Consider the following 25315-nt stretch of genomic DNA (forward strand, 5'->3'; position numbering starts at 1 on the left):
ATGATCATGACAAAATGGGTATACAATGTTTTTCTAATATTATTTTTTCAAGCATTTCTGGTGGTATTAGCCTCAACCGAATTTGAAAGCTTTAAACTTGGTAGAGTTGAGCCTCAAAAACTTAAGATTATTTCAAAAACTACCACCTTAAATGATTATGGTTCATTGGGAGTCTATTCCTTTAAAAATTCAAAAGATGAAGTTGTTATGAAGAGTATTCTCTTTCCTAATTATGCAGTATTGTTTGATGAAGATAGAAGACAGTTTTGTTCTGGAAAGTATTCTGCTGACTCTCATACTTACAGTGCAGGCGATCAAATACCTTTTTTCTTAAACTATTGGACTGATAAATATACTTATAGATACTGGGTCTTGGAATCTGATCAGGGAGTAATATGTATGCTTCCCTATACATTAGAAACAAACTTTACCAAAGTTATTACTGAAGTTGATTCAGATTTTCAATTTGAGCTTGCTCCTACTTATGAACCAAACAACACCAATTCAATAATCCAACAAACTCCTTTATTTGATTATTCCCAGAGCTGTACTTTAAGTCTATTCCAAGGATGTTTTTCTTCTGAGTTTGTTCTTTCTCTTCCAGACTCTTCTTTTACTTCTGGATTAGAGTTTGTTGTCAGAGGCTTTTCTGAGTTTAGAACATACAAGGGAGTTTTCTCAGAGCTCATATTTCATGATAAAACAGCTTCAAATGCAAAAATACTACATATCATCATTAACCCTGATATGATTGGTATACATCTTGTAGGTACTGGAGATCAAATTTGGGGTAAATTAAAACACCAAGTAGAAATTGGAAATATGAAATTCAATTATGATTTTAGAATTATAATCAAAGAAAAATGGATATATATTACTTCTCCACAAGGTCAGACTTTGGTTTCATCTAAACTTCCTGACAATTTCTCCAATGTAGGTAAGATTGTTTCACCCCAAAGAAGTGTATCAGATCCTACCTTTATACAAGTTCTTTTGGCATCCAATACTGAGATTTCCAAGGATTTCATTCAGAGTGAAGCTTTTTGTCTTCTTTCAATGTCTCCATTTACATCTCAGGTTGAGAACATCTTAGGATTTAGCCAGGAAGTCCTCTTTACAGAAAATTATCATCTTGATATTTCTCTAGATATACAATCTTTTGATTCTATTCAAGAAGAGGATCTACTTCTTGGCATCTCTTTTGACGAACTTTTGATTGATCCTGCTAATCTTGAGATCCAGAGAACTAGTCACTTAACTGATCCTAAACTCAGAATTGGTCTCTTTAAGGGATATATATCCCTGGAAGAAATGCAAAGTAGAACTATTATCACTGGCTCATATCAAGCTAGTATTAATTCTAAAGTTACTATTCAAATCCAACCAATTTCTAGTGAAAATAAGCTTAGGATCTTATACAAAATAGATCAGTCTAATTGGTTTAGGCTTACTGAAGTTTCTGGTGAATTGAATAGGCTTTTCAACAAAATCAAATTTGAGAAGAACTCAAAACATTCAGAGATTCTGAGTTATACTATTAAAGGAGAAGCTGATGCATCTTCTCTTGCTACTACCTACACAGATAGTACTCCATTCATATCTCCAACTTCTGATAACCTTTGTAAACTAATGCCACTATCGTATTGTAACTCTCAAGATGTATCTTTTGTAATTGAAGATCTTACACAAGTAGAAGGAAAGGATCAAGCAATGGAAGAAGAAACAAGTAAAGTTGAGTCTTTGATGAGTATTAATAATGTGACCATTCAAATACCAAATTTTCCAACATCCAACAATGATTTAATGTACAAATGGAGACTTTTGTCCAATGATATTTCAGTTTATGAGATTTCAGTATTTCAAACTTCCATTTCAATCACGAACTTAATCAGCTATGAGACAATCACAGGACCTCCAATGAGTATTATTAGTCAATACTCAGAGAACTTAGGAATCTCAATAATATTTCAAACTACAAAAATCTTCATTGTTGACTCTGGTACTAATAATATTATTGCTTCTATATCTAAATCAAAGAATCTAAATATTAACAAAATCCAAACATCATATGAAAAAAAGATCTCTGTTAACTATTATTCATCTTATTCATTTACTCCTGGTCCAAAAACAACTTCAACTGAATCTACTATCCTAAATGTTTTATTTGAATGTCAATTTTTCAATCAATGTAATTATGGAAACTATGTATGTCAAGGTTCTAGTGCGAGACAATTATGTAAAGATCCTGAGATCATGAAACTTTGGTATAGTGGTCCTTTGATCTCTACTGATACTTCCTTAAGCCTGGGAGTTTTTCCAAATTCTTTATCTGTTTTTACTATTGGAAGTCAAAACAAAAATCTATTTCTTATTAATGTATTTGAGAGATATATCTCACTTAGTGATCCATTTTCAGGAAGATCTTGTTATAATGAGCTTCCAAACAATATAGTACTGAATCAAAACTCTTATGTTAAGTTTGGAGTTATTGTCTCAAATGGAAAAAGAGTAGATCTGGTTTATTTCTCAGGAAATGATACTCCAAATCTGTTATGTTCTATAAGTATCCAAGGAAGATTCATCTCTGATTTTTATTTCTTTGAATCTAATGGACAAGGCCTATCATCTACAATTGGAGATATTACTATGAATACTGAACTGGAGGACTTAAGTGGTCAAATAACAACAATTTCCCCTCCTGCAGAGTCCAATTCTAATAGTTTGGTTCCTTTCAAACCAAGTAATCAATTAGATTTGGAGCTCAGTTCTGAACTTAAAGCCAATATGGGAGTACATTTTGATGTTAATCTAGATCCTAATTCAGATTCTGCCTTAGTTATTGGAGTTTCTATTTTAAACAGATATCAGGATATTCATACTCATCTATATATTTCAGGAGGAAGTTATCCTTCAGTAATACTTAGCTCAAATATACCTGGAGTAGGAACTCTAACAAACTATTCCTCTATTCCAGATGAATGTACTTCAGTTAGAAACTCTTTATTGAATGGAGGAAATGTTCAATTTACAATAGGAGTAGATATTGAAACCTTTGTTAAGTATAATTTGGGAGTTAAGGAGGAAATCAAGATTCCATACTTGTATGTAGTTTTATGTGATCAAAGCTTAGCAAAAGTTCCAATGGGAGGTTTAAATATTTATAAGCTTTTAATATCAAATAGGTCAATTATTTCAACAAGTACAACACTAGTTAATGGTTTCTATGCTAATAGATCCACCTCCAGAATTAGAGATCTCTCAGCAGTTCCTTTAGAAAGTGATGATTCTATATCAGGTTATAAAGAGGGTTGTGAAATAAATCAAGATCTTGGGGTAACTTCATATTGTCTTTCCTCTTCATTAAAGATTGAAGGCGATTCTGGTCTTAATGAGAACTATGAGCTCACAGTTTATCTAACAATTCAAGATTTTCCTCAGTTCAAGTACAGGAATTCTACTTACTTTAATGGAATAAGTTACCAGGTTGGGGGGATGTCATCATTTGTAGTACTTTTCAATGAAACACATTTAGGTATTTTAAACTTAATAGAGGAGAGAGAGATCTGGAATCTTTATGGAGGAGATGCTTTAATGCCAGTTTCTTCTTGGATCTCAATTTCAGTGAATAGGATATCAGGCTTCATTTATTTTACTTTGAATGATCAGATTTTTGCAAGTTTTCCAGATTACCCATCCCAACATATATCAATTCAAGAGATTTCACTACTACAACCAGGATCTTGGAGTGTTTTTCAAGGAGTTAAACAGGATTCAATTTATGAGTCTAATAGATACCCTTTTATTTATCACGGGTTCATTGAATGCTCATTTGGAGATGAATGCCAACCCACAAAAGAACAAACTTGTTTTGGAAATTCCTTTAGTGGACTTTGTCCATATCCAAATCCCGATGAAATCGTTTGGCTTTTCAATGCTTTCCCTGAAATTCCAACAGAAGTGAATAATGGGACATTTGGAAGCTCCTTTGAACTTCCAGAGCTTGTACATGCTTATAAGCTCAACGATGGATTCTTTGATATATTTGCATTTTATTTCTTCAAGGACTATGCAGCAATACAATATCTACTTGATGGTACAGTTTGTAGAAACAGTTATAATGTTCAAAACGGTGGTTCTACATCCTTGGACTCTGTTCCATCAAACTTCCAGTGGGGTTTCTATCTTGGGGATGGAACAATCAATTTAGTAACAGATTTAGGTGGTAACGGAATCAAAAAGATTTGTAGTTTAAATATCCCAGAAAATATTGATCTTAGACTAAATGTGGTTTATCCTGTTGGTCATTTTCTTGGTATTATTGAAGCAAATAAAAAGAATAAGAATGATTTAACTATCACAGATGCTCCTCCAGAACAAGATACAGGAAATAATCCCTGTATGTTGGAAATGTTTAAGAAATGTAAAATCAATGATCAAGTACAACTTTTCCCTGATGAAACTTATTTCAAATCGAACTATGTTTTTGAGCTATCTTTTGTTTATGATGAATCCAGAGAATACAATATAGTTTTTAAAGGGCAAACAAATGGTCTTCTTTCTCTTTATCCAGTCAGTAAAAAACAAACAGATCTAATCAAATTAAGCATCTTAGGGAAAAGTCTTCAGCTTTCTAATAGTAATAGTGATATCTCTATGGCAGATATCCTCATAGAAAATGCTGAATCAGGTGTTACTACTTTTTCTTTATTTGTTTATTTATCATCCAAGGGAGATACTTTCAATTTGGTTTCGTCTCTAGATCTTGAGACGGAAAATACCAATAGCCGTCTCAGAAATTTGGTTGAAGGATATAAAGGAGTTTCAGTTTCTCTTAATGGCAAAATTTCAGAGATTTCAATTGACAAAGTTAATGAATCAAATCCAACAGTATATCTCAATAATTGGATCATAGAAGCAGATAGCTTAAAACCTTCGTCAAAGCATTTAACTTGTAAGCTAGAAGAAGTGGATCCAGGAAGTTGGTGTGTGGGTTTGAATGCAACTTACAATCAGGTTGATTCTGATTCGAAGCTTATTTGGTTGAATTTCACTCTTTCTAAAGATCTTCAGGGTGATCCAAACACTTTTGAGTATTTAGATTCATATATTCTTAAGAAAGAAAACAATAAAGATTTAATAGAGTTGAAATTTGGATCTAAGGAGTTTCAAATTAAGGATCTTATTAATGATGAGACTTCATTTTCCTATTACACGAATAAGACAATATTAAAGTCTGGAGAGATTTTCAAGCTTGGGATTGGAGTCTTAGAGGAAAGTCCTGACAAGATATATTTCTGTGACGAGTATAGTAATGTATTGTTGAGGATTCCATTTCCATCTTCTGAGATCTCTGGATCTAACTTTATAATTAACTCTAAGAAAGAGATCTTTTCTTCCTTTATGGTTGATTCAAAACCTCTTTCAATAAATGAAACACTAATTGATGGTTACAATTCTTGTTCTTTTGAATCAAATTGTGGTCTTGAAACTTTAACATGCACTGGCCAGATCTTAGAGTATCCATGTCCAAGATCTACTCCAGGGTTAAATTGGATGATTAGTTCCAAGCTTGTAGATACAGGTCTCTCTAGTGGTGAATGGGGGAATGAGTTTGCAATCAACAATATATTAAGTTCCTTTATCATATTTGGAGATTTACAGATTAAGTTTTTGGTTCACTTCTTCCGAAATAGAGTTGTTCTATTAGATCCTAGTCATGGTCTTTCTTGTTCTGGTCCATATATATCAAATCAAGCAGTAACAGAAGGAGACAGTGTGGATTGGACTATTGGATTAGATTCAAATCATATGGTTTTTCTTGGACTTTTTGACTCGAATAGTAAAAAGCATTTTACTGTTTGTGGATTTAAGAATTTTGGAGAAGATATACCTTTTGTAGCCGTTATTCCTGTGGGATCTAAGCCAGGATTGAATATCTTTAAGCAGTTTGGACGTGGATTCCCAACTGGAGGATATGAATCTACGTCAAATTCTAAAGATAATAATGGTTTTTATCATCCAAATCTCGATACTAGTACCCAAGAATACACTCCTTTGATTCCTTATGGTCAAAATGCTCCTTTCTTACCGGTTGGAGTTCCTGTTACTGATGATCAGGGTTTGGTAGTTCCTCCTGGTTTCTACTTTAATAAAACAACAAGCCAATATGAGCCTTTGGGATCAGCTGAGGATTCCAATTCTTTAAGACCACCAGTTCCTTTCCAACTTGTACAAGGAATTGAGGAGTGTGAATTGGAGATTTATTCCTTCTGTAACTCCACAAAAGTTACAATGGAGTCTTTAATGACTAATTTGGATAAGAAAGATTGGACATTATTTGCAATGGTTTCAACTGGAATTCCAACTTATACTCCAGATTCAAGCCCTAACTTTAATTTTCAATTTAAATTCAAAGATAAACAGGATCAGATCAAATTTTCTATAGACATTTCAAACTCTTCTATTGTTATTTCAGGTTCAGATTCATCCCAAATTGCTGAAGCTGTGTCTCCACAATGTGGTCCTTATTGTTCAACTTATCCAAAAGGATACTTCACATTTTGGTTACAAAAGAAGTTCAGTGAAAACAAGTTTGTTGTTGGAGTGAACTACAATAATCTTTTATTGGTGGAATTTGATTCAGATAATAGAGATTTTACTAAGATAGATACTGGTGGAGACCCTGGAGCCACTCTTTCTCCTTCTAAAACTTACGTTTTATGGAATCTCTTAGATATCTCAAATCCACCAAAACAAAGTGCTACAACAACTACTACGAAGACCCCTTGGGATCAAGATATTAAGGATGAGTGCCATTTGGAACTTGACCAACCTTGTAGAGGAAATGATTCAATTCTGGATAAACCTCTTAATCAAGGAGATATTGTTTGGATCAATACTTTATTAGGGAAATCTGATCAACCAATAGAAGTAGATGGAAAAAATTATTGGTTTGAATATAAGTTCCAAAAAGAGTCAGATTCTGTGATTTCTTTACTTTTCAATGAAACCTCTGTTGCTATTTACTTTTATGATAGAGCTGAGACTTTATCATCTAAGTATACTAATCAACATTTATTATATGAAGGAATGGATATTACACTTGGTATTACATCAAATAGATTTGGCTTCTTCTTGGTTAACAAAGATCTTAATGCATTAATTCATGATCCAAGCTTGAAGATTTTGGATTATAATAAGATTCTACAAGAAAGTGTTCCTAATCATATTTCTAACTTCTTACTCGAGGAAGGATTCACTTATCCCAAAAACATCTTATTTAGAGGATATGAAACTTGTACTTTATATGGGGATTGTAAAACAGTTTCTAAATCGTGTGAGTCTCAAGTTTTAATAGAAATGTGTAATCCAATTCAAGCAGGAACTGAGATCTCAATTCAAACAAGTATTTCACAAACTAATATTAATAATGGAACTTGGGGAGCTCCTTTAATTCAAAGTGATCTAATTAACATTTTCCATATTGGAAATGAAGATAAGGATGTATATACAGTTTATATATATACAAATAGAATGGTGTTGGAGGATATGGTTAACTTTATTTCTTGTGGAGGACCATATCCTGGTGGTAAAACTTTGAGTTCAAGTTCAAACTTGGAATGGTCAATAGCATTGGATTCAAAGAAGTTCCTATATTTAAATGTTTTAGATGAGGAAAATACTGAAATGAAAACAATTTGTTCTATGTCATTAATTGGAGGTATTCATTCTTTAGATTATATTTCACCAAGTGGTTTTAAACCAAATAATTCAGTATTTACTCAAAAGATAAACTCATTCAAACAAGGAGGTTATAAGTCTACTTCTGATGTTAATTTGGGATATTACTTTCCAATATATGACAATTCCAAAAATGAGTTTTTTCCTGATCTTGTTTATGGTGATAGTTTCCCTTTTTATCCTCCTGGGGTTCATCCTGCTCCGATAGTTGGAGATCAATTAAATACTCCTCCAAATTATCATTATAATACAACAACTGGTCAATTTGAGAAGAATGAAGATCATTCAGATCCTGATGAAATTAATCCATTCCAACCAAATCATATTGTGAATGGTATTTCAGAATGTAATCTTGACTTATTTACAACATGTAATGCTTCATCCATAAAGATTATGCCAGAAGATATAACCTTTAAAGAGTTTTGGACTTTATTTGTAATTTCAAGTACAGGAATTCCAAACAAAGGTTCTGAATCAGATCCATCCAATTATAAATACGAGTTTATGAAGACTGATACTGGAGTAGAGGAATTAGTCTTAAGTTTAACTATTTCCAATGAAACTGTTATTTTGAAGAATGAAAAGACAAATGAAGAAGAAGTAGTAGGATCACCACAATGTGGTCCATATTGCTCAACTTATCCAAAAGGTTACTTTGCTTTCTGGTTAACTTTAGATTCAATTAATAAAAAGTATATAGTTTCTATTGAAAATAATTCAAAGAAATTGGTAGAAATTAATTCAGAAGGAGCAGATTTTAATCAAGTTAAACCATGCAAATCTTGTCAAGGAACTCCCGATTCTGAAATGTATAGTATTTGGAAATTGTTTAATTCAAAGATTCAACCAACAGAAGTTGCTACTACTACTACTACTACTACTAAGACTCCTTGGCAGGATCAAATTATAGAGAATTGTATTGTTTCATATGATTCTGATCCTTGTAAAGGAACTAATGTAGAAATTGATCCTGAATTACAAGAAGGAGATATTCTATGGATCAATACAACTTTACAGATTTCTGATCCAAAAGTTGAAATAAATGGGAAATCATATTGGCAAGGAATTCAATTAAAGAAAGATGATAAGAAAGTCTTTTCTATACTATTTGATGAATTATTTATATCTATAAATATTGAAGATTCTGGTAATGAATACTTTTCACCATATACAAACCAGACTTTAGGTTATTCTGGTAGAGAAATTTCTATTGGAATTGGAAAGAGTAAATATGGTTACTTTATTCTGAATGAAATTCTTGGATCTTTAATTACTTTGAATGCAAATGGATTAGATCTTTCATTTAATAAAGCATCTCCATTATCTAGTCATGATATAGTTTCCAAATTTGAGCTTCAGAAAGGTTTTGTTCTTCCTGCTAATCAGTTATTTATTGGTTATGAAACTTGTTCACTTAATGATGATTGTAGTTTGGAAACAACTTCTTGTAATTCTCAAGTAGTAAAAGGTTTATGTCCAAGTCCTAGTAATACTAGGATATGGACAATAGAAGTTGAGATCTCAAAAACTAATATAAATAATGGTACTTGGGGTGAAAGTCTAGTAATGGATGAACTAATGAATATTTACTTTTTAAGTAGTAGCTCAGAAATTCTCTATAATGTTTTATTCTTTGAGAATAGAGTAGTTATTGAAGATGCTGATACTCAAGTTACATGTTCTGGAGCATATCCAGGAGGAGTATCAATATCATATGGAGAAAAGTTTATATGGTCTTTTGGAGTAAATGAAAATAGTAGAATGATTTACTTTAATTCTGCTCCAAAAGATAACCCTAATAAGCTTAATACAATCTGTTCAATGCCTTATATGGGTAAAAGATCACAAATCACAACAGTTTATCCACTTGGTTATGCTCCTTCAAAGGCTTTATTTACTCAAAAGAAGGATGGACTTCCTACTGGTGGGTTTGAAACAACTTCTATACCAAATAATGGTTTTTATTTCCCAGATAAAAATGATGATACTGGAATTTTTGAGCCTCAAAATAAATATGGACAATCATATGAAGAATTTCCACTTGGATTAAAACCAGCTCCAATTGATGGAGATGAGAGTAATACACCTCCAGGTTATCATTATAATACAACAACTGGCCAATTTGAGAAGAATGAAGATCATTCAGATCCTGATGAAATTAATCCATTCCAACCAACTCATATTGTTGATGGTATTTCAGAATGTAATCTTTATTTATTCTCAACTTGTAATGGTACTTCTGCTAAGATTATGCCAGAAGATGCCACGTTTAATGAAGGTTGGACATTATTTGTGATCTTAAGTACCGGTGTTCCAGAATATGGAGATAATTCTAATAATATTGCTTTTAATTACAAATATAATTTTGTTAAATCAGATTCAACAAAAATTGATAATGTAGTTTTATCTCTTTCATTTACTAATAGTACAGTAACTTTCAAGAATGAAAAAACCAGTACTGAAAGTGTGGTAGGATCACCACAATGTGGTCCATATTGTTCAACTTATCCAAAAGGTTATTTTGCTTTCTGGCTAACTTATGATTCAGCTACAAGTAAGTACATTATTTCAGTTGAGAATAATACCAAGAAATTGGTAGAAATTGAAGCTGAAATAACTGGCTCCGATGATGATCCAATATTTAATAAGATCACTCCCATGATAGATGGAAATAGTGGAGCTGGAGTTGAAATTTCTAAGACTTTCAGTGTTTGGCATCTATTTAACAAGAAAATAATTAATAATGTGGTTGCCACTACTACTACTACATCAACAACTTCCACAACAACAGAACAACCATGGCATGAAATAGAGCTGGAGGAATGTCCTTTAGAATTCAAGAAACCATGTAAAGGCCATAATGCAATTATTAAAGATTCTCAATTTAATAAAGGAAACCTAATTTGGATTAGTATGAAAACAGTAAAATCTACTCCAGAAATAGAATTAGCTCCAAATAAGTATTGGCATGGATTTTCCTTTTACAATAAACAAAATGAGAAGGTATTATCTATACTGTTTAATGAGACTCATTTACTTTTGGAGGATAAAGAATCAGGAATGGATTTCACTTCAAGGTACACAAATTCTTCACTCAATTATGTTGGTGAAACTATTACAATAGGTCTTGGATGGAGTAGACTTGGACTCTTTTTAATTAATGAAAATAAGGATAGTTTTATTGAAGTTAAGAATAATTTGGATTATACATTTGTAAAAATAGTTCATGATTCTACTCAAAAGTCAAGTTCAAATTACTATTTGGAGGAGAACTTCTTATATCCTAATATCTTTCTCTTTAAAGGATATGAAACTTGTGGTTTATATGAAGAATGTTCAACTTCTCCAGTAAATTGTTATTCTCAAGTATTAACAGAAATATGTCCAAAGAAAGTTCCTGGTATGTATTGGACATTTGAGAATATTATTCATGAAACAAATGTAAATAATGGAACATGGGGAAGTGAATTTATATTAGATGGACTTTTAAATGTATACTTAATTAATGATGGGGATTCAGATATTGCAACTATTTACTTCTTTAATAATAGAATGGTTTTATTAGATTCAAAGAATAAGGTTGCATGTTCTGGACCTTATCCAAATAATCATATTATTAGTGTTTCAGATAAAATAAAATGGTCTATTGGATTTGGAAAGAACTATCTCTTGTATTTAAATGTTTATGATCTTAATAATAATAATAAAGAATATTCAGTTTGTACTATTCAATATGGATCTGGATTCTTCAATATTGAGTATGTATATCCACTTGGATATGCTCCTTCAATGTCTAAATTTAACCAATATAAAGATGGATTCCCTAATGGAGGTTATGAATCAACTTCTGATCCTACTAATAGTAATGGAGATTTTTATTATCCAGATAAAGATGAAAATACTGGAGAGATTAAGCCTGAGGATAAGTATGGAGTGAGTTATCCATTTTTCCCACCTGGTATTAAACCAGCTCCAATTGATGGAGATGAGAATAATACACCTCCAGGTTATCATTATAATACAACAACTGGTCAATTTGAAAAGGATGAGGATAATACAAATCTTGATGAAATTAATCCATTCCAGCCAAATCATATTGTTGATGGTATTTCAGAATGTGAACTTTACTTATTCTCAACATGTAATGGTACTTCTGCTAAGATTATGCCAGAAGATGCCACGTTTAATGAAGGTTGGACATTATTTGTGATCTTAAGTACCGGTGTTCCAGAATATGGAGATAATTCTAATAATATTCTCTTCAACTATAAATATAATTTTATTAAGACGGATTCAGCAAATAGTGATGATATAATTTTATCTCTTTCATTTACTAATAATACAGTAACTTTCAAGAATGAAAAAACCAGTACTGAAAGTGTGGTAGGTTCACCACAATGTGGACCTTATTGTTCAACTTATCCAAAAGGTTATTTTGCTTTCTGGCTAACTTATGATTCAGCTACAAGTAAGTACATTATTTCAGTTGAGAATAATACCAAGAAATTAGTAGAAATTGAAGCTGATATTACTGGTAATTTAGTATTTAACAAGATTACCCCAGTAATAGATACCAATGGAGTTGGAGTTGAAGTTTCAAAGACTTTCAGTATTTGGCAATTGACAAATATTAAAGAAATTCCAGCTGATACTGCTACTACCACTACTACCACTACTACCACTACTACTACTACTACTACTACTACCACATCAACAACTTCTACAACAACAGAACAACCATGGTATGAAATAGAATTGGATGAATGTCCAGTTAAATTGGAAAAACCATGTAGAGGTTTAGATGCAGTTATAAATGATCCAGAATTCCAATTAGGTAATTTGTTATGGATTCAATTAAAAATGGAAGTTTCTAATCCTTTAATAGAAGAAAATGGAAGGAAATATTGGATGGGATATAATTTCCATAAAGATACTAAAGAAGTCATGAAAATAAGGTTAAATGAAACTCATATATTATTACAAGATCAGTTAAATAATAAGGATTATAGTTCACCATTAACAAATAGCTCTCTTGGATATATAGAAAGGGAATTAACAATAGGAATAGGATGGAGTCGACTTGGACTTTTTATTATTAATGATGATCATAACAGTTATATTGATATAAAAGGAAGAGATGATTACTCATTTAACAAAATAGAACAAATACTTGTTCCAGATAAAAAAGCATCAAATTATATTTTAGAGGATTCCTTCCTTTATCCAATAAATATCATGTATCTTGGATATGAGACTTGTAGTTTGTTTTCAGATTGTTCTCAAAACATTGTACATTGTGGATCTCAAGTACTTAAGGAGATTTGTACAAAGAGAATACCAAATATGGAATGGACTTTTGAGGGATTGAATGCTGAAACTAACGTAAACAATGGTACTTGGGGTGAAGAATTAAAGATGGATGAATTGATGAATTTGTATATTGTGAATAGTGGAGAAGAAGAGAAAAATATTTTTGGAATTTATATTTTCAAAAATAGAATGGCTTTACAAGATTTTGAGAACTTTCAATCTTGTTCAGGGATTTATCCTAAAGGAAAGAATTTAAGTTTTGGTGACAAGATGAAGTGGTCTTTAGGTCTTGATTCAGATAATTTGGTCTATCTTAACTACATTGATATAGACGATAATACTAAATATACTGTTTGTGTTTTAAAGCATAATCCAGGCTTTACTAGAGTAAAATATATTCATCCTTTAGGTTATTCTCCAAGTTACATGATAATGACTCAAACAAAGAATGGTTTAGATGAGGGAGGATATCTTCCTTCTTCTACTCCAAATACAGGTTTCTATAATCCTGAAAAGGATGATAATGGAATTTATAAACCATCAGAAAAGTATGGTGAATCTTATCCATTTTTCCCACCAGGAGTTCAGCCAGCTCCAATTGATGGAGATGAGAATAATACACCTCCAAATTATCATTATAATACAACAACTGGTCAATTTGAGAAGAATGAAGATCATCCAAATCCTGATGAAATTAATCCATTCCAACCAAATCATATTGTTGATGGTATTTCAGAATGTGATCTTTACTTATTCTCAACTTGTAATGGTACTTCTGCTAAGATTATGCCAGAAGATGCCACGTTTAATGAAGGTTGGACATTATTTGTGATCTTAAGTACAGGAGTTCCAGAGTATGGAGATAATTCTAATAATATTGCCTTCAATTATAAATACAACTTTATTAAATCATATTCAACAGGTAGTGATGATTTAGTTTTATCTCTTTCATTTACTAATAATACAGTAACTCTCAAGAATGAAAAAACCAGTACTGAAAGTGTGGTAGGTTCACCACAATGTGGACCTTATTGTTCAACTTATCCAAAAGGTTATTTTGCTTTCTGGTTAACTTATGATTCAGTTACAAGTAAGTACATTATTTCAGTTGAGAATAATTCCAAGAAATTAGTAGAAATTGAAGCTGATATTACTAGTGATTCAGTATTTAATAAGATTACCCCAGTAATAGACACTAATGGAGGAGCAGGAGTTGACATTTCAAAGACTTTCAGTATTTGGCAATTGACAAATATTAAAGAAATTCCAATTGATACTGCTACTACCACTACTACTACTACTACTAGTACTACTAGTACTACAACAGAACAACCATGGTTTGAGAAAGATCACGATGAATGTCCTTTAGAATTAAACAAACCATGTAGAGGAAAGGATGGGAATCTAGATTCTCCTTTTGAGAAAGGCCAGATGGTTTGGTTAAATAGAACAGTCTCTATTTCAAATCCAAATCTAGATTTTGAAAATGGGAAATATTGGTTTGGATTTAGATTTGAAGATGAAAATAATAATAAATTATTATCGTTATATTTCAATGAATCATTTATTACAGTTGTAGATTGGAGACAAGATTTGAAATATATAACTCCATATACAAATGAATCTTTAAGTTATTCAGGCAGAGAGGAAAATATTGGAGTTGGATGGAGTAAAATGGGTTTATTTATTTTAAATGAAGATTTGAATAGTTTGGTAGAACTTCAAACAGATTTGGATTTTGGATTTAAAAAGATTATACAAGAATCAAATCCACAAGTACCTATTAAATATATTTTGGAAGAAGGATTCTTTTATCCAAATAATATATTATTTATAGGTTATGAAACTTGTAGTCTTAGAAATGAATGTAGATTGGATTCAACTTCATGTAATTCACAGGTACTTAAAGATACTTGTGATAAAAGAATTGATGAAATGAGTTGGACATTTGAGACAAGCTTTTCAGAGACTAATGTTAATAATGGTACATGGTCACAGGATCTAGTAATTCCAGATTTACTTGGAGTTTATTTGATTAATAATGGTCATATAGATATATCTATCATTTATTTGTTTAAAAATAGATTGGTACTAAAAGGTTTAATTTTGGATGAAGTTTGTTCTGGTCCTTATCCAGGAAATCAAATCAAACAAATTGGAGATAAGATTACATGGTCTTTAGCTATTGATTCAAATGATTTACTTTATTTGAATATAATTGATGATTCTGATCCTAAAAATAAAGAATATTATACAATTTGTCCAATTTCTTATGATAATAGATTTGGGAGATTCAAATATATTTATCCTCTTGGACATGCTCCAAGTAAAGTAACATTTACTCAAGATCTCAAAGGTTTTCCTCAGGGAGGTTATGATTCAACTTCTGATCCTACTAATAGTAACGGAGGTTTTTATTATCCAGATAAAGATGAAAATACTGGAGAGATTAAGCCTGAGGATAAGTATGGAGAATCTTATCCATTTTTCCCACCTGGTATTAAACCAGCTCCAATTGATGGAGATGAGAGTAATACACCTCCAGGTTATCATTATAATACAACAACTGGTCAATTTGAAAAGGATGAGGATAATACAAATCTTGATGAAATTAATCCATTCCAACCAAATCATATTGTTGATGGTATTTCAGAATGTGATCTTTATTTATTCTCAACTTGTAATGCAACTTCTGCTAAGATTATGCCAGAAGATGTTACTTTCAAGGAAGGTTGGACATTATTTGTGATCTTAAGTACTGGTGTTCCAGATTATGATGAGACAAAGTATAATGGATTTAATTACAAATATGAATTTAAGAAATCAGATAATAGTAATGGAGGATTGGAAGAAACTGTATTATCTCTTGAGTATAGCAATGATACAGTAACATTTAAGAACTTAAAGACAAATGAAGAAGAAGTAGTAGGATCACCACAATGTGGTCCATATTGTTCAACTTATCCAAAAGGTTACTTTGCTTTCTGGTTAACTTATGAGCCAATAAGAAAAATGTATAGTATAGGAATTGAGAACAATTCCAAATATTTAATGGAAATTAAAGCAGAAGATAATGTAGTTTTTAACAAAATTGTACCATGTTGTGGTGATATGGTAGATAAGAGTTATAATATATGGCAATTAACAGATTCTGTTAGTATTCCAAAATCCCAAGCTACAACTACTACAACTACTACAACTACTACAAGTACTGCATCAACAGAAAGTACAACAACAACAAAAACTCCTTGGGAAGATGTAGAATTGGATGATTGTCCATTAGATATGAGTTCGCCATGTAAAGGAATAAATTCAACTTTAACTATTCCAGATAAATTTGAAGAAGGAAATTTCATTTGGATTAATTCAAGTATTGCAGATCATGGAAAAACTATTAATATTAATAATATAGAAATGACAAAGATATATCATTTTAAAGATAATAATCAAGATGAAATCTTAATATTAGGTTTCAATATGACTCATTTAACTTTAATTGATAATCAATCTTCAAAAGTATATAGTTCTTATTATACAAATCAAACAACAAGTTTTCCAACAAAAAGTTTTAGTATAGGAATAGGATGGAGTCGACTTGGATTATTTATATTAAATGAATATGGAGATGGATTAATTCAATTAAAATCTGATAAAAAGTATGAATTTGTTAAAATTGAACAAGCTCAGGTTCTTGAGACTTTGACTATTTATGAATGGTCTAACAAATTTATATATCCTAGAGAAATGTTATTTTTAGGTTATTCAATTTGTTCAGCATATAATGATTGTACTGATGATAATTCTTTATCTTGTTCTGCTCAAGCATTTGGAGATTTATGTAATCGAAGAAAAACTAATATTTCTTGGGATATTGAATTCAAAGTAACTGAGACTTATGTAAATAATGGAACATGGGGAAATGAATTTGAACTACCAGGATTAGTGAATATTTATTTTGTTTCAAATGATCATCAGAATATTTTATCAATATATTTCTTTCAAAGTTATTTAGCTTTAAGAGATCTTGAGAATCAGAATATATGTTCTGGACCATATCCAGAGTCTATGAATATTAGTCAAGATGATAAGATTAATTGGTCTTTAAATATTGGACATTCTGGAGAAATTTATTTGAATATTGAAAGTTGGAAGGGTTCAAATAAAGGAACTAAATTTACTATTTGTATGATTGGTGGTGGTTCTAATGGTAAAAATAAGTATATTCAAGATGTGAAATATATTCATCCTTTAGGATATTCTCCTTCATTTAATAAGTATACACAAATTAATTCATTATTAATACCTAATGGAGGTTATGAATCAACTTCTGATCCTACTAATAATAATGGAGGTTTTTATTATCCAGATAAAGATGAAAATACTGGAGAGATTAAGCCTGAGGATAAGTATGGAGAATCTTATCCATTTTTCCCACCTGGTATTAAACCAGCTCCAATTGATGGAGATGAGAATAATACACCTCCAAATTATCATTATAATACAACAACTGGTCAATTTGAGAAGAATGAAGATCATCCAAATCTTGATGAAATTAATCCATTCCAACCAACTCATATTGTTGATGGTATTTCAGAATGTGATCTTTATTTATTCTCAACATGTAATGCAACTTCTGCTAAGATTATGCCAGAAGATACTACATTTAATGAAGATTGGACATTATTTGTGATCTTAAGTACCGGTGTTCCAGAATATGGAGATAATTCTAATAATATTCTCTTCAACTATAAATATAATTTTGTTAAATCAGATTCAACAAGTAGTGATGATTTAGTTTTATCTCTTTCATTTACTAATAATACAGTAACTCTCAAGAATGAAAAAACCAATGTTGAAATTGTGGTAGGATCACCACAATGTGGACCTTATTGTTCAACTTATCCAAAAGGTTATTTTGCTTTCTGGTTAACTTATGATTCGATTACAAATAAGTACATTATTTCAGTTGAGAATAATACCAAGAAATTAGTAGAAATTGAGGCTGATATTACTAGTGATTCAGTATTTAATAAGATTATCCCAGTAATAGACACTAATGGAGGAGCAGGAGTTGACATTTCAAAGACTTTCAGTATTTGGCAATTGACAAATATTAAAGAAATTCCAATTGATACCGCTACTACCACTACTACAACAACAACAACAACAACTTCTACAACAACAACAACAACAACAACAACAACAACAACTACTACTACTACTACTACTACTACAAGTACAACTTCCACAACAACAGAAAGACCATGGTATGAAATAGAATTGGATGAATGTCCTTTAGAATTAAATAAACCATGTAGAGGAATTAATGGAAAATTAGATAAACCGTTTAATCATGGTAATTTATTATGGATTAATGGAACTTTAGGAAAAGATATTAATGGGAGATTATTATTAGATGATACAAATTTGATGGGATATGATATAATGAATGATAATAAAAAAATCATGACTTTATTATTAAATGAAACATTTATTGGAGTTTATGATTTAACAAAAGATCAAGAATATTATTCATATTATACAAATGAAAGTTTAGCATATAATGGTATGGACTTTAAGATAGGAATAGGATGGAGTAAATTAGGATTATTTATTTTGAATGAATATTCAAGTAGTTTAATAGAAATTCAAACACATTCAGATTATAAATTTAATAAAGTATTATTAAGAGGACCAACAATGGATAAATATGTGAATTATATATTATTAGATAATTTCTTATATCCAAATGGAATATTATATTTAGGATATGATACATGTACATTTAATGGAGAATGTAATGTAAAATCTTTAGAATGTAGTTCTCAAGTATTAGAAGGATTATGTTTAAAAAAGTTACCAGGAATTACTTGGAAAATGGAGACTATTTTAGCACAAACAAATGTAAATAATGGAACTTGGGGATTCGATTATTCTATTAATGGTTTAATAAATTTATATACATTAAATAATGGAATAGAGGATGTATTGGTAATTTATTTCTTTAATAATAGAGTAGCTTTACAAGATTTAATAAATTCAAATTCTTGTTCTGGTCCTTATCCTGAGAATTCTCAAGTCAATGTTGGTGATTTAATCAAATGGTCAATAGGAATAGATTCTTTAATGAATTTATATTTAAATATATTAGATGATAATGTAACAGGAAAGAATTATACTGTTTGTTATATAAAGAATTTGAATCAATTTGGTGGTGGATTTAAATATTTATCTCCATTAGGTTATAGACCAAATTATTCAAGATTTATTCAAGAAATATCACCAAAATTCCAAGATGGTGGTTATGAATCAACATCTAAACCTGATAATGGTTATTATTTCCCAGAAAAAGATGTAAATACTGGACAATATAATCCTGATGATAAATATGGTGAAAATAGTTATCCATTTTTCCCACCAGGAGTTCAACCAGCTCCAATTGATGGAGATGAGAATAATACACCTCCAAATTATCATTATAATACAACAACTGGCCAATTTGAGAAGAATGAAGATCATCCAAATCCTGATGAAATTAATCCATTCCAACCAAATCATATTGTTGATGGTATTTCAGAATGTGATCTTTACTTATTCTCAACTTGTAATGCAACATCTACTAAATTTATGCCAGATGGTACTATATTTAAACAAGGTTGGACATTATTTGTAATGATTAATACAGGAGTTCCAGATTATGATCCAAATAATGTAAATAATAATTATAATTATAGATATGAATTTATTAGTAGTACTAATAGTAATACTGGTGGTGGTACATTATCAGATAAATTAATATTATCATTGGAATATAATAATGAAACAGTTACATTTAGGAATGAAATAACAGGTGAGGAAGATGTTGTAGGTTCTCCACAATGTGGTCCATACTGTTCAACTTATCCAAAAGGTTATTTTGCTTTTTGGTTAACTTATGATTCAAAATATAATTACTTTATTATATCAGTCAATAGTAATAATGATTATTTAACATCAATTTCAGCTGATAATACTGATATGATTTTTAATAAGATTATTCCAAGAGGAAATAACGTTAATAATAGTTATAATATTTGGCATTTAAATAGTCAGAATAGGTTGCCTGTTTCAATAGCTACTACTACTACTACCACAACGACTACTACAACTACGACGACGACTACTACGACAACAACGACAACTACTACCACTACTACTACCACTACAACAACGACTACTACTACTACTACTACCACAACTAGTACTACTACCACTACTACAACTACTACCAGCACTACTACGACGACGACTACTACGACAACAACGACAACTACTACCACTACGACTACTACAACTACCACCACAACAACTACTACGACAACTACTACTACCACAACCACTACTACGACAACGACAACAACCACCACAACAACAACAACTACTACTACTACCACTACAACTACAACAACTACAACAACTACAACCACTACGACTACCACTACTACAACAACTACTACTACCACCACTACTACGACAACGACAACAACCACCACTACAACAACAACTACTACTACAACCACCACTACTACAACAACAACTACTACCACTACTACTACAACAACAACTACTACTACTACTACTACTACGACAACAACAACTACCACTACTACCACAACAACAACAACAACAACTACTACTACCACTACTACTACTACAACCACCACAACAACTACTACGACAACAACAACTACCACCACTACTACAACCACAACCACTACGACTACTACAACCACCACAACTACTACAACCACTACTACTACTACCACAACAACAACTACTACTACTACAACTACGACGACGACTACCACTACAACTACTACAACTACTACAACTACGACAACGACAACAACCACCACAACAACAACTACTACTACTACTACAACCACCACTACTACGACGACGACTACTACGACAACAACCACCACTACAACAACAACTACTACGACAACAACAACTACCACAACAACTACCACTACCACCACAACTACTACCACTACTACAACTACAACCACCACAACTACTACAACTACCACTACTACCACCACTACTACAACCACAACCACTACGACTACTACAACTACTACAACCACTACCACTACTACAACCACTACCACTACTACTACCACTACCACTACCACTACCACCACAACTACTACCAATCCTCCATGGGACCAGATAGTTCAAGATAATTGTGAATTAGAACCAAATAATCAACCATGTAAAGGTTTTAATTCAACTATCCCATCAATAGTCAATCAAGGAAATCTCTTCTGGATTGATTCTAATATTGCTTATTATTCTCCTAAAAATTATAATATCCGAAAATTATACTTTACAGAAAATAATAATCCAATTTCAAATGATGGTTATTATTGGATGGGATATAACTTCATGAAAGATAACGATCCTGTATTTACTCTTTTATTCAATGAAACTTATCTAACTATTAAAGATTGGAAAGGGAAACAAGAATATTATTCACCTTATACTAATGAAAAACTTGCTTATAATAATATGAACTTTACTATAGGAATTGGATTAAGTAGATTAGGACTCTATTTAATGAATTCCAAATTACAAAGTTTAATACAAATTCAACCTCAATATGATTATTCATTTAATCATGTCAAACAATTATTATATGATAATCAAGTTATTACTAATTATTTATTACAAGATGGTTTCCTTTATCCAAATACTCTTTTATATGAAGGATATGAAAAATGTTCATTATATAATAATTGTCTATCAAATAAATTAGAATGTAATTCTCAAGTTCTAACTGGTATTTGTTCAACTTTATCTCCTGGATTAAATTTAGAATTTGAAACAGAAATTAAATCAACAAATCTTAATAATGGTACTTGGGGTGAAATATTTAAACAATCTGATTTATTAAATACTTATATTATTAGTTCCAATAATGAAGATCAATATATTATTTATATATATTCCAATAGAATTGCTATTCAAGATTTAAATAATTATATTAGTTGTTCTGGTCCATATCCTAATGGTAATTTAATTCATATTGGATCTAAACTTATTTGGAAAATTGGTTTTGATTCATATTATTCAATATATTTAAATGTATATGATCAAATAAATCATGAATATTATTCAATATGTCAACTTAAACCTGTTATTCATCATATTACAAGTCTAGATCTTATTAATACTGCTATTACTACTACTACTAATAATAATAATAATAATAACAATAATAATAAAAATAATACAAGTAATACCTTTGGAATAGATTCTATTGATTATATTTATACAAGAGGATATAATCCATCAAATACTAAATTTATTCAATATATTAATAATTTCCCAAGAGGTGGTTATAAATCTTCATCATCTTCAAATTCAAATCCAAATCTAGTCACTTCTTATTATTATCCTTATTTTGATAAATCTATCAATGAATTTAATCCATTATATAATTATGGTAAAAATTATGCATTCTATCCACCTGGTATTAAACCTGCTCCTATTATTGGAAATTATCATACAACTCCTACAAATTATCATTATAATACAACAACTGGCCAATTTGAGAAGAATGAAGATCATCCAAATCCTGATGAAATTAATCCATTCCAACCAAATCATATTGTTGATGGTATTTCAGAATGTGATCTTTATTTATTCTCAACTTGTAATGCAACTTCTGCAAAAATTATGCCAGAAGATACTATATTTAAACAAGATTGGACATTATTTGTAATAATTAGTACTGGTATTCCTGAATATGATAATAATTCTAATAATATTGATCTTTATAATTATAAATATGACTTTGTTAATTTTGATAAAGATACTGGAAATGAAGAAATTATATTGTCTTTATTACTTAGAAATGAAACTGTTACTTTAAAAAATCATATTACTAATATAGAAAAAACTGTTGGTTCTCCACAATGTGGTCCTTATTGTTCAACTTATCCAAAAGGTTACTTTGCTTTCTGGTTAACTTATGATGAAGATAATGATCTTTATGAAATCTCTATTAACTCTAATACAGAAATTTTACTTAAATTACCAGCTTCAAAACAAAAATTCAATAAAATAATTTCTAGATCCAGCTCTAATACTAATACCAACCCTAATCCAAATCCCAATAATACTACTTTCAATGTTTGGTATTTAACAAATGTTAAACAAACTCCTAAATCTATCTCTACTACTACTACTACCACAACAACTCCACCATGGGATAAAGTTGAAAAAGAAGTTTGTGATCTTTCAGAAATATTTATGCCATGTCAAGGATATAATGCAACTATTGATCCATATATTAATCTTGGTGATTTAATTTCTATGAAATTTATTATTGAAAAAGAATGTAATTGTATTAATAAAATTAATCATCTTGGTAATAATTATTGGTTAGGATTTGATTTCAATCATAATGATGATAAAATCTTATCAATCTTCTTAAATGAAAGCTTTATATTAATGTATGATTGGAAAAATCATCAAGAATATATATCTCCATTTACAAATGAATCACTTTCTTATGATCATATGGATCTTGAAATATTAATAGGTTGGAGCCGACTTGGATTATTCTTAATGGATAATAATCATAATGGATTAATACATATACAAAATATACCAGATAATAAAATTAATAAAATTAAACAACATTCTAATGAACAAAAAACACTTATAAGATTTGAATTAATTAATAAACAATTCTTATATCCTAATGAAATTTTATATCAAGGTTATCATACTTGTTCATTCTATAATGATTGTTCTACTGAAATCATTTCTTGTTCAAGTCAAGCACTTATTGATACATGTAATAAACCACATCCTGGTATGAATTGGATTATTGATACTGATATTTCAGAAACTAATGTTAATAATGGTACTTGGGGTTCAAAACTTGAATTCCCAACTTTAATTAATTTATTCAAAGTCAATAATTTAACTGATGATATTTATACTATATATATATTTAATAATAGAATTTCTATTCAAGATGAACATAATAAGATCTCTTGTGATGGTTATTATCCAAATTTCAAAAAATTAAATATTAATGGTGATCATTTAACTTGGTCACTTGGAATTGATCATTCATATTTACTTTATCTTAATATTCATGATATAAATAATGGAAAGAATTATACTGTTTGTGTATTACCAATGGATATTTCATCAGGAGCTTTATCAATAATTTATCCAAAAGGTTATTCACCTTTAAAATCTAATTTTACACAACAAATATTTGGATTCCCTAATGGTGGATATGAAAAATCTACATCCATTGGTTTTTATGATCCTAATTATAATTCTTCATTAGGTATATTTGAACCAAATAAAATATATAAAAAAATCAATTCTTTCTTCCCTGTTGGAATTAATCCTGCTCCTATATTTGGTGATTATCATAATACTCCTCCTGGATACTTTTATAATACAACTTCTGGATTATTTGAAATTGAAGATCCAACAATTATTAAACAAGATCAAATTAATCCATATCAACCAAGAGAATTTATTAAAGGTATTTCAGAATGTGATCTTGAACTTTTATCAGTTTGTAATAGTTCAAGTATTATTATTAAAGACAATTTAATATTTAAACAAGATTGGACATTATTTGTAATGGTTAGTACTGGTATTCCTGAATATGAAGATAATTCTAATAATATTGATCTTTATAATTATAAATATGACTTTATTAATTATGATAAAGATACTGGAAATGAAGAATTAATTCTTTCACTTAAACTTTATAATGATTCTATTATATTCAGAAATGAAAAAACTGGTGATGCTTCAATTGCAGGATCTCCACAATGTGGTCCATATTGTTCAACTTATCCAAAAGGTTTCTTTACTTTCTGGTTAACTTATAATAATGATTCTAAGAAATATCTCATTTCAGTAAATTCTAATAAAGAACATCTAGTAGAAGTTTCTGGATATAAATCATTCTTTAATAAAGTTAAAGGTGAAATAAGATCAAATAATAATCATATTAATATTAATACTTATTCTATTTGGCAACTTACAAATATTGTTGATAATCCTATTTCAATTTCAACAACAACAACAACAACAACTTCTCCTCCTTGGGATAGTATTACATTTGATAATTGTAATCTTGAAATTAATATTCCTTGTAAAGGTTATGCTGCAACAATTAAAGATGAATTAAAAATGGGTAATATTATTTGGATCTCAACCAAAGTACATAATGGAAATA

General features: G+C 30.1%; 1 protein-coding gene across 1 annotated transcript in view; it reads left to right on the top strand.

Moving 5' to 3' along the window:
- cgd3_720 (very large probable mucin, 11700 aa long protein with signal peptide and pronounced Thr repeat (308 aa long)) overlaps positions 1-25315 on the top strand; it is a gene marked incomplete at both ends in the record, with an annotated part of 35091 nt that continues 9776 nt past the window's right edge. Inside the window, one exon of the mRNA XM_626655.1 lies at positions 1-25315. This exon is cut by the window's right edge and continues 9776 nt beyond it. Coding sequence (XP_626655.1) covers positions 1-25315 — 25315 coding nt within the window.

The sequence above is a fragment of the Cryptosporidium parvum genome, chromosome 3 (genome assembly GCF_000165345.1).
Source record: "Cryptosporidium parvum Iowa II chromosome 3, whole genome shotgun sequence".
In the NCBI taxonomy this organism is placed as follows: domain Eukaryota; phylum Apicomplexa; class Conoidasida; order Eucoccidiorida; family Cryptosporidiidae; genus Cryptosporidium; species Cryptosporidium parvum.